The following is an 18,209-nucleotide window of genomic DNA, read 5'->3' on the forward strand; positions in this document are numbered from 1 at the left end:
GCCCAGAGATCAGACTCAATTAGTGACACACTGACTCATACTGAGGAAAATGGCAGTGTGAAAGTGTGCTATACTACTAATGGATACCATCTTGGAATGTGAAGACAGCCTAGCATAGCATTGTGGAAGGATTACAAGATTTGGAGTCAGTATATCAGAAGAGGGATTTCAATTCATGTCCTCTGTACAGTTAATGTTCTTTTCCTTGAGCTCTGCTACTCCTTCCTCCCTGCTCTACCTCCCACCATAATACTGGTATCTTTATTTGTTTTTTAGCATTTCTTGGATGAGACAATAGATTTATCTATGAAATATTTCTTGTTCAAGAATCTTATAAAATGTTATTTCACAACCATAATCTTAGTGAGAAATGAGGTTTCATTGGTAAGGAAGTGCTTCTCCATTCTGTTGGCAGTGATTTAATCAATAAACACTTATTAAGCACCTATTATGTACCAAATACTGTGCTAAGAGGTTATTTCAGACACACAGTTATAATGCAATGAACAATTTGAATGGGATGGTAGAAATGAGAATGAAGGATCATAATATCATAGATTTAAAGCTTGAAAGGAACATAAGATCTATTCAGTTTAATCCTTCTACCACTTTTATTTTATTCAATTTACAGTTGAAAAAATTGAGGCCTTCCTTCTTGGGCAAATTGATTTGCCTGATCACATAATAATTAAATAGTAGAAGCAGGATTTGAATCCCGATCTTCTTGACTGCAAGGAAGAGATTAAGGGAGTCATTTAGAAGTAGCATTAACATGATGTCTAGGACTTGCTGATTGATTAGCTATAGAGTGAAAAGGAAATGGAAGAATCCAAAGAGACTAAATTTTGAGCCTGAGAAAGAACTGTGGGAGTAGAAACAGAGTAGAAAAACAACTGGTTGATCATATGGGTTGATGGGGATATAATTGGGGATGTAGACTCTAAGTGTAAATGTTAACAATATGGAAATAGATCTTGATCAATGACACATGTAAAATCCAGTGGAATTGCTCATTGGCTATGGGAGGGGGGTGGGAGGAGGGGAGGGAATGGACATGAATCATGTAACCATGGGAAAATATTCTAAATTAATTAATTAAATAAACAAAAAAAAGAATTTCTTGTTCAAGAATTCTATAAATTGTGACTTCAAAATGACATGCTAGAAAGATGTCTGAGAGGGTGACAAGACTGTTAGTTCTAACATTTCTCTCTCTAAGCATAAAAATGATTAGATTAGCATGATTTTAAATTACTAAAATTGTTTAGTATCTTTGATACTAAAATGCTTGGGTTAAACTAATTTTACATGACTAAAAATTATTTCTGGCAGGCTTGCGCCTACAACACAGAAAAAGGAATTTTCTTTGACAATGCTTAATCTTAGGAACTGTTAAAACAGTTGAAACTTGTACAAGCTATGGAGAACATTGATCTTGAAGTGTTTAGTTTTTTACTTTTTTCCTTTTCCCCCCTTGTACAGAAATGTTAAGTGGTCCAGATACCATTGTCAAGATTCCATCATACCAGTTGAGGTAAGGAAACCTAATTTAAGTGTGTCAATATTCAAAGATTTCATAAGCACTTCAATGCAAATCAAAATAGCCTTTCTAATCTGTATTATTGCATTCTTCCCAATGGCATGAATTCTCTTTGAGGCTAGATAAAGTCAATATTCTAGGACTGATCTCACTGGTTTCTGTGTGACTGAGACTATGTGTTTTGAATGGAGTTGATACTTTATGTTATTTCTTTCAGTAGAGCATTTTACTTTCTATATGGCACAGAGTGGACTGTGATCTCATTGATATAGATATTCAGTTCACTGGAGGAAATCATAGTCTAACTATACCATCTTATTTGGTATATGTCCATGATTTTCTAGAAATCCTTTCTAGGTATTCTACTTAAAATATTTGAGGTTACTCTGTTTTCAGTTAAGATCTTTTAGATACCAGTAGGGAACACAAATTATTGTCCTGCCATGCCTTTCTCTTGCTACTTGACCTATCTACTTTCTTTTCCTGAATTACATATCCTCTAAGGTATCTTATATGCCAATTCACCATATACCTGTTGAGTTTTTATATTTAAGTGCTTCCTTTGGTTTCTGAGTTGTTCATGGGATTTTTTGTTTTTGGTTCTCTTACTTTGTACACCTCTTGTGATACTAAAACAGGTAGCTATAATACTCATTATAAACTTAGGGAAATTATCTAACTTGACCAAATGATCTTCAAGGTTTTTGTTTTTTGGGTTTTTTTTCCCAGTTCTCATATTCTATAATGTGTTCTAGTGTTCTGGAAGCTACTTTTTTGTTTGTTTGTTATTGGTTTTTTTAGTCATTTTCAGTCATGTCCAACTCTTTGTGACCTTATTGGGGTCTTGTTGGCAAAGATACTATAGTAGTTTGCCATTTACTTCTTCACTTCATTTTGCAGGTGAGGAAACTGAGGCAAATAGAGTTAAGTGTCTTGCCCATGTTCACATAGCTAGTAAGTGTCTAAGGTCAGCTTTGAACTCAGGAAGATGAGTCTTCTTGACTCAAGGTCCAGTATTCTATCCACTGTGACATACAGCTGTCCACCTTAATTTTTCAGTAGTATATCTTGAAAGTCCAATGACAATTAATTAATTAGTGACAGATATAATTCAATTATATGTGTAACTCTATCAATTAGATTGTAAGCTCCTTGAGGGCAGAAACTATCTTTCATTTTTTTGTAACCCCAATACTTAGCACAGTGCCTAGCATATAGTAGGATATTTAATAAATGTTTACTGATTATCAATTGATTGGTTATCTTGAAGTGTAGTCTCAAGGACTTGAGTCCAGATTCTACACAGAATATTTTGATGATTTTTCCAGAATGGACACCATTATACATAGAGGGAGAACTCCTCTTTTTCCATATTTTAAATGGAGATAAGGAAAAGCCAGAAACTGTTGTATATTTTTGTACTGAAGTCCTTTATATATACCAACTGCTTCATCAGGTTGACAGCAAGGCATGAGTGACTATGGCAACAGGGATGTGACATTTACACAGAGTGCCCTGTGCTATTCATTTTCAGGGATGGAGTAAATGTTTCCAGATTTGTAAAGGCATCTAAGTAGAAAAGGTATACTACATCTACTTGCAAAATGTTTAGGGGCTCGGGGAAGAAATGTAATTATTTTTGTTGAACTTCTTTTACCAAGTCAGGCTAAATCTGTCACATTTCATTTTCAGGGTTGTACAGGTCACTTTCAGACTTCTCAGTGATGTGACAAGTACTCCAAGATAACCTATGAGGCTCCTGTCACCTTTTGTGTTGGTTGAACAAGTTCTAGGGGGATTTAAAAATCCAGTTTGTTGGAAAAAACTTCCAATTTGACATGAGAGGACCTAAATTCAAATCCTTGATCTGGCATTTATTACCTGTACATTCTTTGAACAAGTTATAGCTCCTAGGTTTCATATGTAAAATGAGGAGATTGTAGAGTATGATCTGTATGGTTCCTTTCCAAATCCAAATCTGTGATCTTATGATCCCATTCTCAGGAAATCCAGAGACAAATTAATACTAACATCTTTCTTGGAAGGAGGAGAGGATGAGAAGAAGCATTGGGGTTCAGTGGAAAGAGCACTAGTTGAGGAATCAGAACGGATTTCAAATTCTTCTGTAATATACTGACTCAATGTCCCTGGGCAAGTCAATGACTCTAAACTATGGAAAAATTGATGCTTTGTGTTGATAACAGAATATTCTATACCTAGGAGTTATGTTTATAGCATATATATGAAATATATCACATATCACTTATAAGTTATATATACCAATGAAATCACAGCCGGGTCTAATCCTCAAGCTTAGTACCTCAGCTCATTATTTGTAAACTCTCTCCATTTTAGAGGAATCACTCATATCCTTGGCTAAACTAGATTCAACGAGTAGTATTACAGAGAGAAATATTGTGGCTCAATCTAAGACAGTTCTTCTTGACAGGCAGTCCATAAATGGAATTGACTACATTTTGAGGCCATTATATTTCTTGTCATGTTTAAATAGAGGCTGAATAACCACTTGTATGGGAGAGTAGAGAAAGGATTATTGTACTGGGTAGGAAGTTGGATTAGAGGACCTCTGATATGCCCTTTACCCCTCAGATTCTATGACTTTTAGGATTCTTTAGCAACTTTTCATAATCCTCAAAATCAAAAGAATTATACAAAATTATTTATCATAAAAATGGACTTTAACATACAAGAAAGAATGAAAGCTTTCCAGTGACTTCCATCTGATCTCATCAATTATCCATTTTTTTTTAATATATTTTATTTGATCATTTCCAAGCATTATTCGTTAAAGACATAGATCATTTTCTTTTCCTCCCCCCCACCCCCCATAGCCGACGCGTAAGTCCACTGGGCATTAGATGTTTTCTTGATTTGAACCCATTGCTTTGTTGATGGTATTTGCATTAGAGTGTTCATTTAAAGTCTATCCTCTGTCATGTCCCCTCAACCTCTGTATTCAGGCAGTTGCTTTTTCTCGGTGTTTCCACTCCCATAGTTTATCCTTTGCTTATGAATGGTGTTTTTTTTCTCCTGGATCCCTGAAAGTTGTTCAGGGACATTACACCGCCCCTAATGGAGAAGTCCATTACGTTCGATTATACCACAGTGTATTAGTCTCTGTGTACAATGTTCTCCTGGTTCTGCTCCTCTCGCTCTGCATCACTTCCTGGAGGTTGTTCCAGTCTCCATGGAACTTCTCCACTTTATTATTCCTTTGAGCACAATAGTATTCCATCACCAACATATACCACAGTTTGTTCAGCCATTCCCCAATTGATGGGCATCCCCTCGTTTTCCAGTTTTGGGCCACCACAAAGAGCGCAGCTATGAATATTTTTGTACAAGTCTTTGTGTCCATTATCTCTTTGGGGTACAGACCCAGCAGTGCTATGGCTGGGTCAAAGGGTAGATATTCTTTTGTCGCCCTTTGGGCATAGTTCCAAATTGCCCTCCAAAATGGTTGGATCAGTTCACAACTCCACCAGCAATGAATTAATGTCCCTACTTTGCCACATCCCCTCCAGCATTCATTACTTTCCTTTGCTGTTATGTTAGCCAATCTGCTAGGTGTGAGGTGATACCTCAGAGTTGTTTTGATTTGCATCTCTCTGATTATAAGAGATGTAGAACACTTCTTCATGTGCTTGTTAATAGTTTTGATTTCTTTATCTGAGAACTGCCTATCCATTTCCCTTGCCCACTTATCAATTGGAGAATGGCTTGATTTTTTGTACAATTGATTTAGCTCATTATAAATATGAGTAATTAAACCTTTGTCAGAGGTTTCTATGAAGATTTTTTCCCAATTTGTTGTTTCCCTTCTGATTTTAGTTATATTGGTTTTGTTTGTACAAAAGCTTTTTAGTTTGATGTAGTCAAAATTATTTATTTTACATTTTGTGATTCTTTCTATATCTTGCTTGGTTTTAAAGCCTTTCCCCTCCCAAAGGTCTGACATGTATACTATTCTGTGTTTACCCAATTTACTTATGGTTTCCTTCTTTATGTTTAAGTCACTCACCCATTTTGAATTTATCTTGGTGTAGGGTGTGAGGTGTTGATCTATTCCTAGTCTCTCCCACACTGTCTTCCAATTTTCCCAGCAGTTTTTATCGAATAGTGGATTTTTGTCCCAAAAGCTGGGATCTTTGGGTTTGTCGTATACTGTCTTGCTGAGGTCGTTTTCCCCCAGTCTATTCCACTGATCTTCCTTTCTGTTTCTTAGCCAGTACCAAATTGTTTTGATGACTGCTGCTTTGTAATATAGTTTTAGGTCAGGGACTGCAAGGCCCCCATCATATGTGTTTTTTTTCATTAATTCCCTGGATATCCTTGATCTTTTGTTCTTCCAAATGAACTTTGTTATGGTTTTTTCTAAATCAGTGAAGAAGTATTTTGGTAGTTCAATGGGTATGGCACTAAATAGATAAATAAGTTTGGGTAGGATGGTCATTTTTATTATATTGGCTCGTCCTATCCATGAGCAGTTAATGTTTTTCCAATTGTTCAAGTCTAGTTTTAGTTGTGTGGCGAGTGTTTTGTAGTTGTGTTCATATAGTTCCTGTGTTTGTCTTGGGAGATAGATTCCTAGGTATTTTATTTTGTCTAAGGTGATTTTGAATGGGATTTCTCTTTCTAGTTCTTGCTGCTGAGCTGTGTTGGAGATATATAGAAAAGCTGATGATTTATGTGGGTTTATTTTGTATCCTGCAACTTTGCTAAAGTTGTTGATTATTTCAATTAGCTTTTTGGTTGAATCTCTAGGATTCTTTAAGTAGACCATCATGTCATCCGCAAAGAGTGATAACTTGGTCTCCTCCTTGCCTATTCTGATACCTTCAATTTCTTTATCTTCTCTAATTGCTACTGCTAGTGTTTCTAGTACAATGTCAAATAGTAGAGGTGATAATGGGCATCCTTGTTTCACTCCTGATCTTATTGGGAATGCATCTAGTTTATCCCCATTGCAGATGATATTAGCTGTTGGTTTTAGATATATACTGTTTATTATTTTTAGGAATGACCCTTCTATTCCTATGCTTTCTAGTGTTTTTAATAGGAATGGGTGTTGTATTTTATCAAAGGCTTTTTCTGCATCTATTGAGATAATCATGTGGTTCTTGCTAGTTTGCTTGTTGATGTGGTCAATTATGTGGATGGTTTTCCTAATGTTGAACCAGCCCTGCATCCCTGGTATGAATCCTACTTGATCATGGTGAATGATCCTTCTGATCACTTGCTGGAGTCTTTTTGCTAGTATCCTATTTAAAATTTTTGCATCTATATTCATTAGGGAGATTGGTCTATAGTTTTCTTTCTCTGTTTTTGACCTGCCTGGTTTTGGAATCAGTACCATGTTTGTGTCGTAAAAGGAGTTTGGTAGAACTCCCTCTTTGCTTATTATGTCAAATAGTTTGTATAGTATTGGGGTCAACTGTTCTCTGAATGTTTGATAGAATTCACAGGTGAATCCATCAGGCCCTGGGGATTTTTTCTTAGGAAGTTCTTTGATGGCTTGATGGATTTCAATTTCTGATATGGGATTATTTAAGAATTCTATTTCCTCTTCTGTTAGTCTAGGCAGTTTGTATTTTTGTATATATTCATCCATTTCTCCTAAATTGGTGTATTTATTGCCATATAATTGGGCAAAGTAATTTCTAATGATTGCCTTAATTTCCTCCTCATTGGGGGTGTTGTCCCCCTTTTCATCTTTAATGCTGTGAATTTGCTTTTCTTCCTTCCTTTTTTTAATTAGATTGACCAGTACTTTGTCTATTTTGTTTGTTTTTTCAAAGTACCAGCTTCTTGTCTTATTTATTAAATCAATAGTTCTATCACTTTCGATTTTATTAATTTCTCCCTTAATTTTTAGGATTTCTAATTTGGTTTTCTGCTGGGGGTTTTTAATTTGATCGCTTTCGAGTTTTTTCAATTGCATTTCCAATTGATTGATCTCTGCTCTCCCTTGTTTGTTAATATGAGCTTTCAGGGATATGAATTTGCCTCTGATTACCGCTTTGGCTGCATCCCAAAAGGTTTGAAAGGATGTTTCGCCATTGTCATTTTCCTTGATGAAATTATTAATTGTTTCTATGATTTCTTCTTTAGCTAAACGGTTTTGGAGTATCATATTGTTTAATTTCCAATTGGTTTTAGATTTGGTTTTCCATGTACCATTACTAATCATTATTTTTATTGCCTTGTGATCTGAGAAGGCTGCATTCATTATTTCTGCTTTTTTGCATTTGTGTGCTATGTTTCTGTGACCTAATGTATGGTCAATTTTTGTGAATGTGCCATGTGGTGCTGAGAAGAAGGTGTATTCCTTTTTATCCCTATTTATTTTTCTCCATATGTCTATTAATTCTAATTTTTCTAAGATTTCATTCACTTCTTTTACCTCTTTCTTATTTATTTTTTGATTTGATTTATCTAAATTTGATAATGGTTGGTTTAAGTCTCCCACTAGTATGGTTTTATTGTCTATTTCTTCCTTCAATTCTCCTAGTTTCTCCATTAGAAATTTGGGTGCTATATTATTTGGTGCATACATGTTGATTAATGATATTTCCTCATTGTCTAGAGTCCCTTTTAACAAAATATAATTACCTTCCCTATCCCTTTTGATCAGGTCTATTTTTGCATTGGCTTTATCAGATATCATGATTACCACTCCTGCCTTCTTTCTATCAGTTGAGGCCCAGAAGGTCTTACTCCATCCTTTAATTCTGACCTTGTGGGTGTCAACCCGCCTCATGTGTGTTTCTTGAAGACAACATATGGTAGGGTTTTGGATTCTAATCCATTCTGCTATTCGTCTACGTTTTATGGGTGAGTTCATCCCATTCACGTTCAAAGTTATGATTGTCATTTGTGGACTCCCTGGCATTTTGATTGCCTTCCCTAATTCTAACCTTTTCTTCTTCGGCTCTACCTTTTAGTCCAGTGATTTACTTTGAATCAGTCCCCCTTGTCCCCTCCCTTGATGTTTCCCTTTTTAGTCCCTCCCTTTTTGTTCCCTCCCCTTCCCCCCTCTCTTTCCCTCCCTTTTTGTTCTCCCTCTCCCCCTCCCCCCCTTGGTTTTCCCTTCTCCTTACCCTTGTTGGGTAAGATGGAATTCAAGATCCCAATGGATCTGGATGTTTTTCCCTCTCAGAGTTGATTTCCCTGAGATTGAGGTTTAAGTAAACCCCCCCCCCCCTCTCTTCCTCTCCTTCTTATAGGAGTTTTCTTCCCCTCCCCTTCCCCTGTGAATCTTTGTGTGAGAACCATTATTCTATTTGGTCTTTCTTTACCCCCTATTTATACATTACATTTTCCCCACATATTAGTATACATAGGTTGATATAAATGTAGTCCTTATAGAAGAGAGTTTGAGTAAAAGAAGATAACATTTTTCCCCTTTCCTTAATATTTACCTTTTCAGGTATTCCTTGCTCTTTGATTTTCGGTATCAAACTTTCCACAGAGCTCTGGTCTTTTCTTTGCAAAAAGTTGGAAGTCTTCTATTTTGTTGAATGCCCATACTTTCCCTTGGAAGTATATAGTCAGTTTTGCTGGGTAGCTGATTCTTGGTTGGAGACCCAGCTCTCTTGCCTTTCTGAAGATCATGTTCCATGCCTTACGATCATTCAGAGTAGAACTTGCAAGGTCTTGGGTGACCCTGATTGGCATTCCTTTATATCTAAATTGTCTTTTTCTGGCTTCCTGTAGGATTTTTTCTTTTGTTTGATAGCTTTGGAATTTGGCAATTACATTCCTGGGAGTTGTCTTTTGGGGGTTTAGTGTAGACGGTGTTCTGTGAGCTCTGTCAGTGGATGTATTGCCCCCTTGTTCTAGAATCTCTGGGCAATTTTCTTTGATTATATCTTGTATCACCATGTCCAGTTTGGTGTTTATTTCTGGCTTTTCTGGGAGTCCAATTATTCTTAAATTATCCCTTCTCCCCCTATTTTCCAGATCTATCACCTTGTCGGTGAGATATTTTATGTTCTCTTCTAATTTCTTGGTATTTTGGCTTTGCTTTATTGATTCTTGCTCTTTTACACGATCATTGTCTTCCAGCTGCCTGATTCTGGCCTTTAAAGCCTGGTTTTCTTTTACAGTTTGGTCAAACTGGTTTTGTAGATGCGTGAATTTCTTTTGCATTATTTCCAACTTTTCCTCCCAGAAGGCTTCCATCTTTTTGGTCATTTCTGATTCAAATTCTTCATAGGTTTGTGGAGAGTTTCCATTTCCTTTGGAAGGTTTTGGAGCATTTTCTTTTATATTATCTTCTGTCTGCTCTGTATTTTGTATTTTGGCTCCATAGAATGTGTCCAAAGTCGCCCCTTTCTTCTTATTTTTCTTGGTATTTTGGGGCTTCTGTGGTTCTGTGGAGTTTGCCATTTCTGAACGTGGAGGATTAGTTTTTCTTGTCTCTTTCTGGTGTTCAGGGGCTTTAGTCCTGGGCAGATAGTTCTATGAGCTTTCCCTGGGTTAAACTGAATATGCCTCACTGGAACTGGAATGGAAGGGTCGGACCACGAGGCCACACTCTCCCCCTGGCTCGATTTCCGGAAGTTGCCTTCAGAATCGCTGGCTGTGAGGCTGTTTCGTCGGCCTGCGGGGGGATGGGCTGCCGCTTCCCCAAGCTCCGAGAGCACAGACTTTCACTGAGACTTGGATAGCAGGATCCAGCCCGTGAGGCTGTCTTGCCCGCCCTGAGGGTTGCTGTTGTTTTGACCAGCTCTTTGCAGAGGAGGCCCCAGGCAGTAACTTTCCCCCGGACCAACCGGCTCTCTGCAGCGGAAGCCCCAGGCAGTAACTTTCCCCCGGACTGGGACTTGGGTAGAAGACCCTGAGGGTTGTTGTTCCTCAGACCCTGCTCTCTGAGCCCGGCGCGGCTGCCGCTTCCGGGAGCCTTGGACTCTGCGCTCCTACCCCTGAGGTCCGAGGGATCTCGGGTTCTGGCTTTTAAGGGGAGCCGTACCTTTTGAACCGGGTCCAGGTCCAGGAGGAGGGTTCCCAGGGTCTGTGCTGTTGATCGTTTTGAATTTCGGCGCCTTAGGAGCTTCTAGTTTGAGATCGGTCGGGAAGGGTTTTCCGGAGATCTGAACTTCAGCTTTCTCTAAGCCGCCATCTTAACCGGAAGAATTATCCATTTTTATAGTAGTAGCAGGCATTTTTAAAAGAATATCCATATTTACATTTCTCTAATTCTGCTTGCCTCCATTTCTGTTACTTATTCTTTTGTTGTTGTTGCTGTTCAGTTGTTTAATCATGTTTCATGCTTTGTGTCCGCATTTTTAGATTTTCTTTGCAATAATAGTAGAATGGTTTGCCATTTCCTTCTCCAGCTCATTTTACCCAGGAGGAAACTGAGACAAACAGGGTTAAGTGACTTGCCCAGGATCACACAGCTAGTAAGTGTCTGAGGCTGGATTTGAACTTAGGTCTTCCTGAATCCAGGCCGGGTTCACTATGCACTACACTACCTTGCTGCCTGTATCTCCTGTGTTCTTGTCCCACATTTCAAATATATTCTCATGTTTCCTCATTTCTACCTTTACAACCTTTTTCATATATGTCCTTTCCTCTTTATTCATACAATTACTATCCTAATAAAGGCTTTCAATGCCTCTCACTCGGACTATTGCAATAGCTTTCTAATTCATTGGTCTCCTGGCCTCAATCCAACTTCTACTCAGCTGCCAAAGTGATTCCTAAAATGCAGATCTGCTTCCCCCTGGCTCAATAAACTCCAGTGGCTCCCTAGTCCTTCTAGGATCAAACATAAAATCCTCCACTTGAAATTCAAAGCCCTTCACAATTTTGCCTCTCCCTGCTTATACCTTCTTCCATTCCGCACATCCTATGGTCCCACTTGACTGCTTGACTTATTATTCAGATATGATACTCCATCTCCTAACTGACTTTCCATTGTCCTTCATGCTTGCAAAACTCAGCCTTTTCCTTTTGCTTCTTAGTTTTTCTGACTTTCTTCAAGACCCATCTTCTGCAGGAAGCCTTTATTGAACCCTTCCTGTGCTGATGCTATCCTACTAAGATTCTCTCCCACTTACCCTGTATATATCTTGCTTGGATATCATTATTTATTTGGAGTCTTGTTTATTCAAATATGAGCTCCTTGAGGGCAGGGACAGTGGTTTTGCCTTTCTTTTTTCACTATCAGCACATGACCTGAACAGTAAGCACTTAATAAATTCCTTTTGACTGTCTGACAATTCTTATCTGAGGTTCTAAAGCAACCAAGTGCTTTGCTCTGATATTAAAGAAATTCCCTAATCTCCCATTGCTTACTCAATTATCTCTAAGCCCCTGCCCCAGTTTATAAATAAACCAGAGAAACCTTTCCCCATAAGCATTGCTATTTCTCTACAACTCACACAACATCAATGTTATTGCCTATGCAGGATCAAATAAATAAAGATAAATAATTATTTATAACTTATTATAATGAGTGAAGTCCATAGCCCCAGTCAACTCTGTCTTCTTCCAAAGCAAAGAAAGGGGGGCGAGGAGCAGCTAAGTGGCTCAGTGGGTTGAGAGCCAGGCCTAGAGATGGAAGGTCCTGGGTTCAAATCTGGACTCAGATATTTCACAGCTGTGTGAATCTGAGCAAGTTGCTTAACCTCCATTGACTAGCTCTTGTTACTATCCTGCCTTGGAGCCAATACATAGTGTTGATTCTAAGAGAGAAGGTAAGGGTTTTTTTTTAAGCAAAGAAATATGGAATAGAATATTCTCACCAATACTTTTATAGTTCTCAGAATAGAGATTAAAGCCAGGAATTCTTTCAATAATGTCTCTTTACCAAATAAAACTTTAACACAGTTCTCTGAAAATGTCTCTTCAAATTCTCCCTTTGGTAGTTATAGTCCTTCAGAAAGAACTTTTCTTAATCCTTTCTCTGTGTGTGTCATAAAAATTCTCTCCCATGGCAGCTAGCTCTCTCCAAGTAACAGGCAAACTCCTACTCTCTCCCCTTATTGTATTCCCTATTAAAGATATAGCAACAATGTCCATGGCCTCTGGAGGATATAGCCATTGTAAATTTATAGCTACAATATTACTGAACTGAAAAGAAATCAATGCTTCAGCAGTATCTGAGATCTAATTAATATGGGTATTCTCTCCTTTCATGTAGATTGTTACCTTTCCATACCCTTGCATCCTATGGGACTCTTGTATATCTCCTCTCATATTTCCTCCATAGGAAGTTCACCCAATTTGCTTTCCTGTAGTTCTCTTGACATTGTGTACCAATGGCACATGGGGATTATTGATCAATGATTCTTTTCTCTTACCACCTGAAAAGATTGCCTTCCTTTTTTTTATCCTCTTTGCCAATGACATCATTTAAGCTGATTCTCTCACATAATTTCTGGTTGACTATTCACTGAACCCATACTGAAATTATTACCATTTTGATGATACTTACCTTTTAATTCTTTGGCACCTGTAGAGTCTAGTCTTCATGATTGTATAATACCATTGGAAGAATGTTTTTGTTAAAGAAAAAAAAAAGTATATGGCTAGAGTGAGGAGACAGAGAAAAGAAATGTGGAGACAGGTAAGAGATAGGACTTGAGGGCATGTTGAACAAGAGAGGAAGGGATGACAACTGAAGGGCTGCTGTGGGTGTTCTTTTGTTCTCAGGAAATGATGGTGAATCTTTTAGAGACCAAGTACCCAAACTTCAACCCTCAAGCCAAATATGAGTCCCCTGCCTTACCTCAGATAGGGGAGGGAGGAAGCTCTTCCATTGGGCAGCTGGGCAGAGGGGCAAGTCATGTGAGAAATGTCCTCTGGCACACATGGAAAGGGGGGAAAGGAGCAGGCCCTTCTGGTACATGTGCCATAGGTTCACCAACACACAGTTATAGGGAATCAGCTCTCCCTGAAGCTAAGTTGAATTCTCTGCAAGATGACACTGAAATCAAGGAAATGGGAAGATAGAGATAAGAATATGGAAGGTCACTGAATCTTTCTCCACCACTAACCTATAGTAGTATGAGGGAGATTTAAGAAATGAAGATCCATTCTAACACAAAAGTGCTAATTCTCTGAACAGCAAATCACCAGCTCCCACACTATTCCTTTAGTTCTGGGGAGGTTACAAACTCTGACATCACAGGTAGTTCCCCACATGGTAAACATTTGCTTGGTTGTCCCAGGGCTCTTTGGTGTTAAGAAGAAGTGTTCACAATGACCAATTAAATTATTCAAATCTGTCAAGTTTGTAATACTGTGATATTGTTTCTATCATATAAAATATGTTCTCCTACCTGATGACAGAAAGTCTAGATGATTTTATATGGTGTTATTCAGTACAGTAAAAGCCAAACTATTCAAGCAATATGGAAAGTTTAAGATGCGTGTGTACTTATACAGTTTGTACTAATCCCACTTAATGTGACAGTTTTAAAATGGACATTTCTTTTAGTAAACCCTAACTCATTTATTATCTGGTTTAGAACTTTATAAGATTATTTTTTTATGCCATAGAATATTCAACCACTACTTGACAATGGATGAGACCTAGAAGTGATATAGTAACTAAACATTGTGTACCCACACCATACCATTTTCCTTCTCACAGAAAACTGAGACACCTGGTAGAATGTTATGGTTCTGTGAATGCCATATGGAGTACCACTGGTTAAAGTCATCATATTTTTTTAATTGTTTCCCGCTGAGTTAACCGTGCAGCAGCCCATCTCCACTTTGGCATAATAATGCTCCAACCAGGGCTCTTCCCCTTGACCTCTCCTTTTTTCTCTTGTTTTGTTTCTCCATGGCTTACCTTGCCCTGTTGCTACAAACATTCATTGTGGGTCCGTTTACTAGCTTCTAGTCCCATGCTCTTTAATGTAGCTGAAGAGAGGTAGTGACCATTTTTGTGTATATCTTCCTTCATAATAATTTCCATTCTGTCCCTCTGTGGTTCACACTTGTCAATCTAACTTTATGATTATAAATTATATCAAGAGTGTTTTCAGAGGCATCTACTCTAAAAGTTTGCCTTAGTGCAATTCTACAGAGTGTGAAAGAGCAACAGTAGTGAGATTTCTATTAAAAGAGGTAATACTTAGACATGGCATTCCTGATATACCATAGAGTTGGACAAAGGGTCCCATTTCATTTCCCAAGTTCTATAAGAAATCTACAAGAACTTGAGGATTAAATGCAACTATCATTCAGTTTATTGGCCTCAGAGTTCCAGTCAGGTCGAACATATGAACAAAGAATTGAAGACACAGATAGGTAAACTCTGTTCAGAAACACACTTAAAATGGACAGATGTTATGCCTCTTGCTTTGTTCAACATAAGAACTAGACCTAGGACTGACTTGCATATATTGCCATTTGAAATGCTATATGGTCAGCCACTTTGGCATGGTAGGACAGTAAAGCCACCATACTTGTCCATGATAAAAGGGGAATGTGTACTTCATGAATATTTAAAACAGATACAATGTAGACTAGACAAACTAAGGAAATTGGGCTTGCTTGTGAAAAGAACACCACTAGATTTTTCATTGCATAAGATAAAACCAGGAGTTAAGGTATATGTCAAGAACTTTAATAGAGAATATCCTACAGAACCAAGATGGATCGGACCAACATCGGTCATAATGACAACCCCAACATCTATAAAGGTTGATCAAAGAGATCCATGGTTCCATGCTTCACATGTAAAATTGCATCACACCTATAAAGTTGACTAGCCCTAGAAAAAAATCAGTAACAGTCCCTATGGAAAACAAAGGAAAGCACACAAGAGAGTACATATCAACAGATAGTACAGACAAGAGAGCATTGCACATGTTAAAATGATAACAGGAAAGCACCCCTGAAGTAAATAAAAGAGCTTCAAAAAGAAATATAGCCAGTAACACAGACAAAAGGAAAATATGCATTTAAAATTTAACTCCAAAGAAAATCCTCTACATAATTAAAGTAACAAAATTATTTCAAATGAAAACATACTCCATGACCAAATGAATTACATTATATCTAAATTCTATCTCCAAGACATAGCTAAAGACAAAATACAATAAAACTCCTTGTGAAAATTCAAACATCAAAAAGATAAGAAAACTTCAAATTCATATTCTTAACAATAATTCTAAGAAGCTATACTGCTTACACCCACCCACGAAGATTAACATATGTAAAACTTGCTTCCACACATGAAGATGAACACATGTAATGCTTATTTCCACACATGAAGAATAACTGATGAATTCTTACAAGCACTCATGAAGAACTCATAGCTTTCTTCCATGCACAATGAAAATTTCAATCTTACATACATGCACATGTAAAAACCTTACATGCATGTATGTTCCCAATTGTTCCAGTATGTTCCTGATTATTCTAGTTTGTTCCTGAATTGAAGAACACAGGACTACAATCAAGAGTGACATCAGACAAGCAGTATGCTGACCAGATGAAGAAAGACACAGAGTTTCTACAATCAACATCAAAGGGCATGGAAGGTCTTTGAATATTTGGACTTGTGATCATGAGGTTATGTAAGAATGTGACGTACATGTTAACATCACATATATACATATACATGCTACACAAAAATATAATGTAGGAAGATATCTCATGGAATAGGTACGTATACAACATATGCATAGTTGTGAAACACAAAAGTCACACTGATATATAAATTTCTGTGGAAAATTCAAAGATATTTCTTTGAGTTTGCACAGAAATCTAGAACAATGTATATGGATGTACATATGTAAATCTATATAAATACAATCTATGTACACATGTAAATACTAATGTACTAACAAACTAACTATATTAGAATAATTTATTAATGTTCTAATGATTAACTATAGGGACAGCTTAGAAATTTGTCTTGGGGAAGTAGGGACAGACATAAAACTACTTAAGTATAGAAGTTAGATTACATTATGATTTTAGGTTAGCAATTGTTAGTAACAAAATTTTACTTAGTTGAATTTATAGACATTAGGAGATAAGATAGTTGCATATTCAAAATACTTTTGAAATTGTTAGAATTGTTTAAAATTATTACATGAGTTATTATGACAAAACTATATTTCATATAAATCCCCATTACCTAAACCATTTTTCCTATACCCAAACTTAGCATAGAACTAGATAGACAGAATAGCTAAGATAAGTTTAGGATTTGTTATTTTGGGAGGGGAAAGGAATATTTAATATACTACAGGGTTAAGAATTAGATAGTTAGAAATATAATCAAATATATCCAAAAGGTAAGTATCATCAAAAAAATGCAGATTGCATTTTTTAAGACAAAAAAGGAGGATTGTGAAAGAGGAATTGGGAAAGCATGCAAAAGCCAGAAGGAAAGCATGCAGGAAGAGAAGAAGCTGGAGGTTGATCAGCTGTCAATCAAAGGAAGATTCCATTTGGAATGTTACTGGGAAACAGTTGAAGGCAAGAGCCAACTGCTGACTGATTTTGGGACTTCTTGGCTGATGGTGATGACTTTGAAGGAAGAAGCTGGATTTATCTCTGGGACTTGGGATAATCAAGTTGGAGGTGGCCTGGCTGATTTGAAGGCAGAAGAAGAAGGCAATAGTCCATATATAATCTCTCTCTGACTTTCTCTGTTTCATGGTAGTGACTGAATTGCCATTTTCTCTCAATATCCTCCAACCTAAGACTCACTGTAGATAATAAGGAAACCTCCACCCCTCTTACCTCCATCCTTCATCTTTTCCTGTTTTCCCCAATAAACCCTTACTTGAGATAAAGAAGAGAAAGGAGTATTTCCTCTAGAACATCATAACTCACCCTGAGTGACTTAGAAGGAGGCTGCAGAAGAAGGGGAAAGGGGAAAGTGAAGGGAAGAAGAGGGGAGGAAGGAAGGTATAGAGGGAGGAGGGTAAGACAAAAAAAAGATAGCTGCCTGATCTATTAGTTGTCAAGTACCTATCAAATATACCCCCTCAATATTATCTATTACAAGAGTTGAATTTATAAGTCCTTTGAAAGAAGTGCCAATTTAACTTTTCATGTAAAAATTTATATAAAAAGGAGAGAGTATCCTAAAAGTATTAGTTATTTTAAGTTTTAATAGCTTAAAACTACACTAGGACACTATAATTTGTGGGCTTAAGGGCAAGGCTTATTCATATAAATATGTGTAAAAACTCAGTTATCATTAGCACCAATATTGATAAATAACAAAATTAACCATATAACTATAATATATGTATATAATAACATTGAATTACATATCACAAATATGTGATTACTACTGATTTATAATAACAGAATCCTGGAATGTTTCTCTTTCTTCCTCCCTCCCTCCCTCCCTCCCTCCCTCCCTCCCTCCCTCCCTTCCTTAATTCCTCTCTTCCTTAATTCCCTCCTTCCTTCCTTCCTTCCTTCCTTCCTTCCTTCCTTCCTTCCTTCCTTCCTTCCTTCCTTCCTTCCTTCCTTCCTTCCTTCCTTCCTTCCTTCCTTCCTTCCTTCCTTCCTTCCTTCCTTCCTTCCTTCCTTTTTCTTATCAACCCTTACCTTCTGCCTTAGAGCAGAAGAGTGGAAAGGGCTAGTCAATAGAGGTTAAGTGACTTGCCCAGAGTCACACAGCTAGGAAGTGTCCGAAGCCAAATTTGAACCC

The 18,209-nt window shown here is 37.3% G+C and overlaps 1 protein-coding gene across 2 annotated transcripts in view; it reads left to right on the forward strand.

Annotated features, from left to right (window-relative positions):
* ARFGEF3 (ARFGEF family member 3) overlaps window positions 1-18,209 on the forward strand; it is a 231,523-nt gene that overhangs the window by 3,718 nt on the left and 209,596 nt on the right. For both annotated transcript variants that reach the window (XM_001370224.4, XM_056818873.1), the window contains exon 2: window positions 1,483-1,534. In XM_001370224.4, the coding sequence (XP_001370261.2) occupies window positions 1,483-1,534 (52 nt within the window). The remainder of the gene's footprint in view (window positions 1-1,482; window positions 1,535-18,209) is intronic.

Source organism: Monodelphis domestica, chromosome 2 (genome assembly GCF_027887165.1).
Source record: "Monodelphis domestica isolate mMonDom1 chromosome 2, mMonDom1.pri, whole genome shotgun sequence".
NCBI lineage: Eukaryota > Metazoa > Chordata > Mammalia > Didelphimorphia > Didelphidae > Monodelphis > Monodelphis domestica.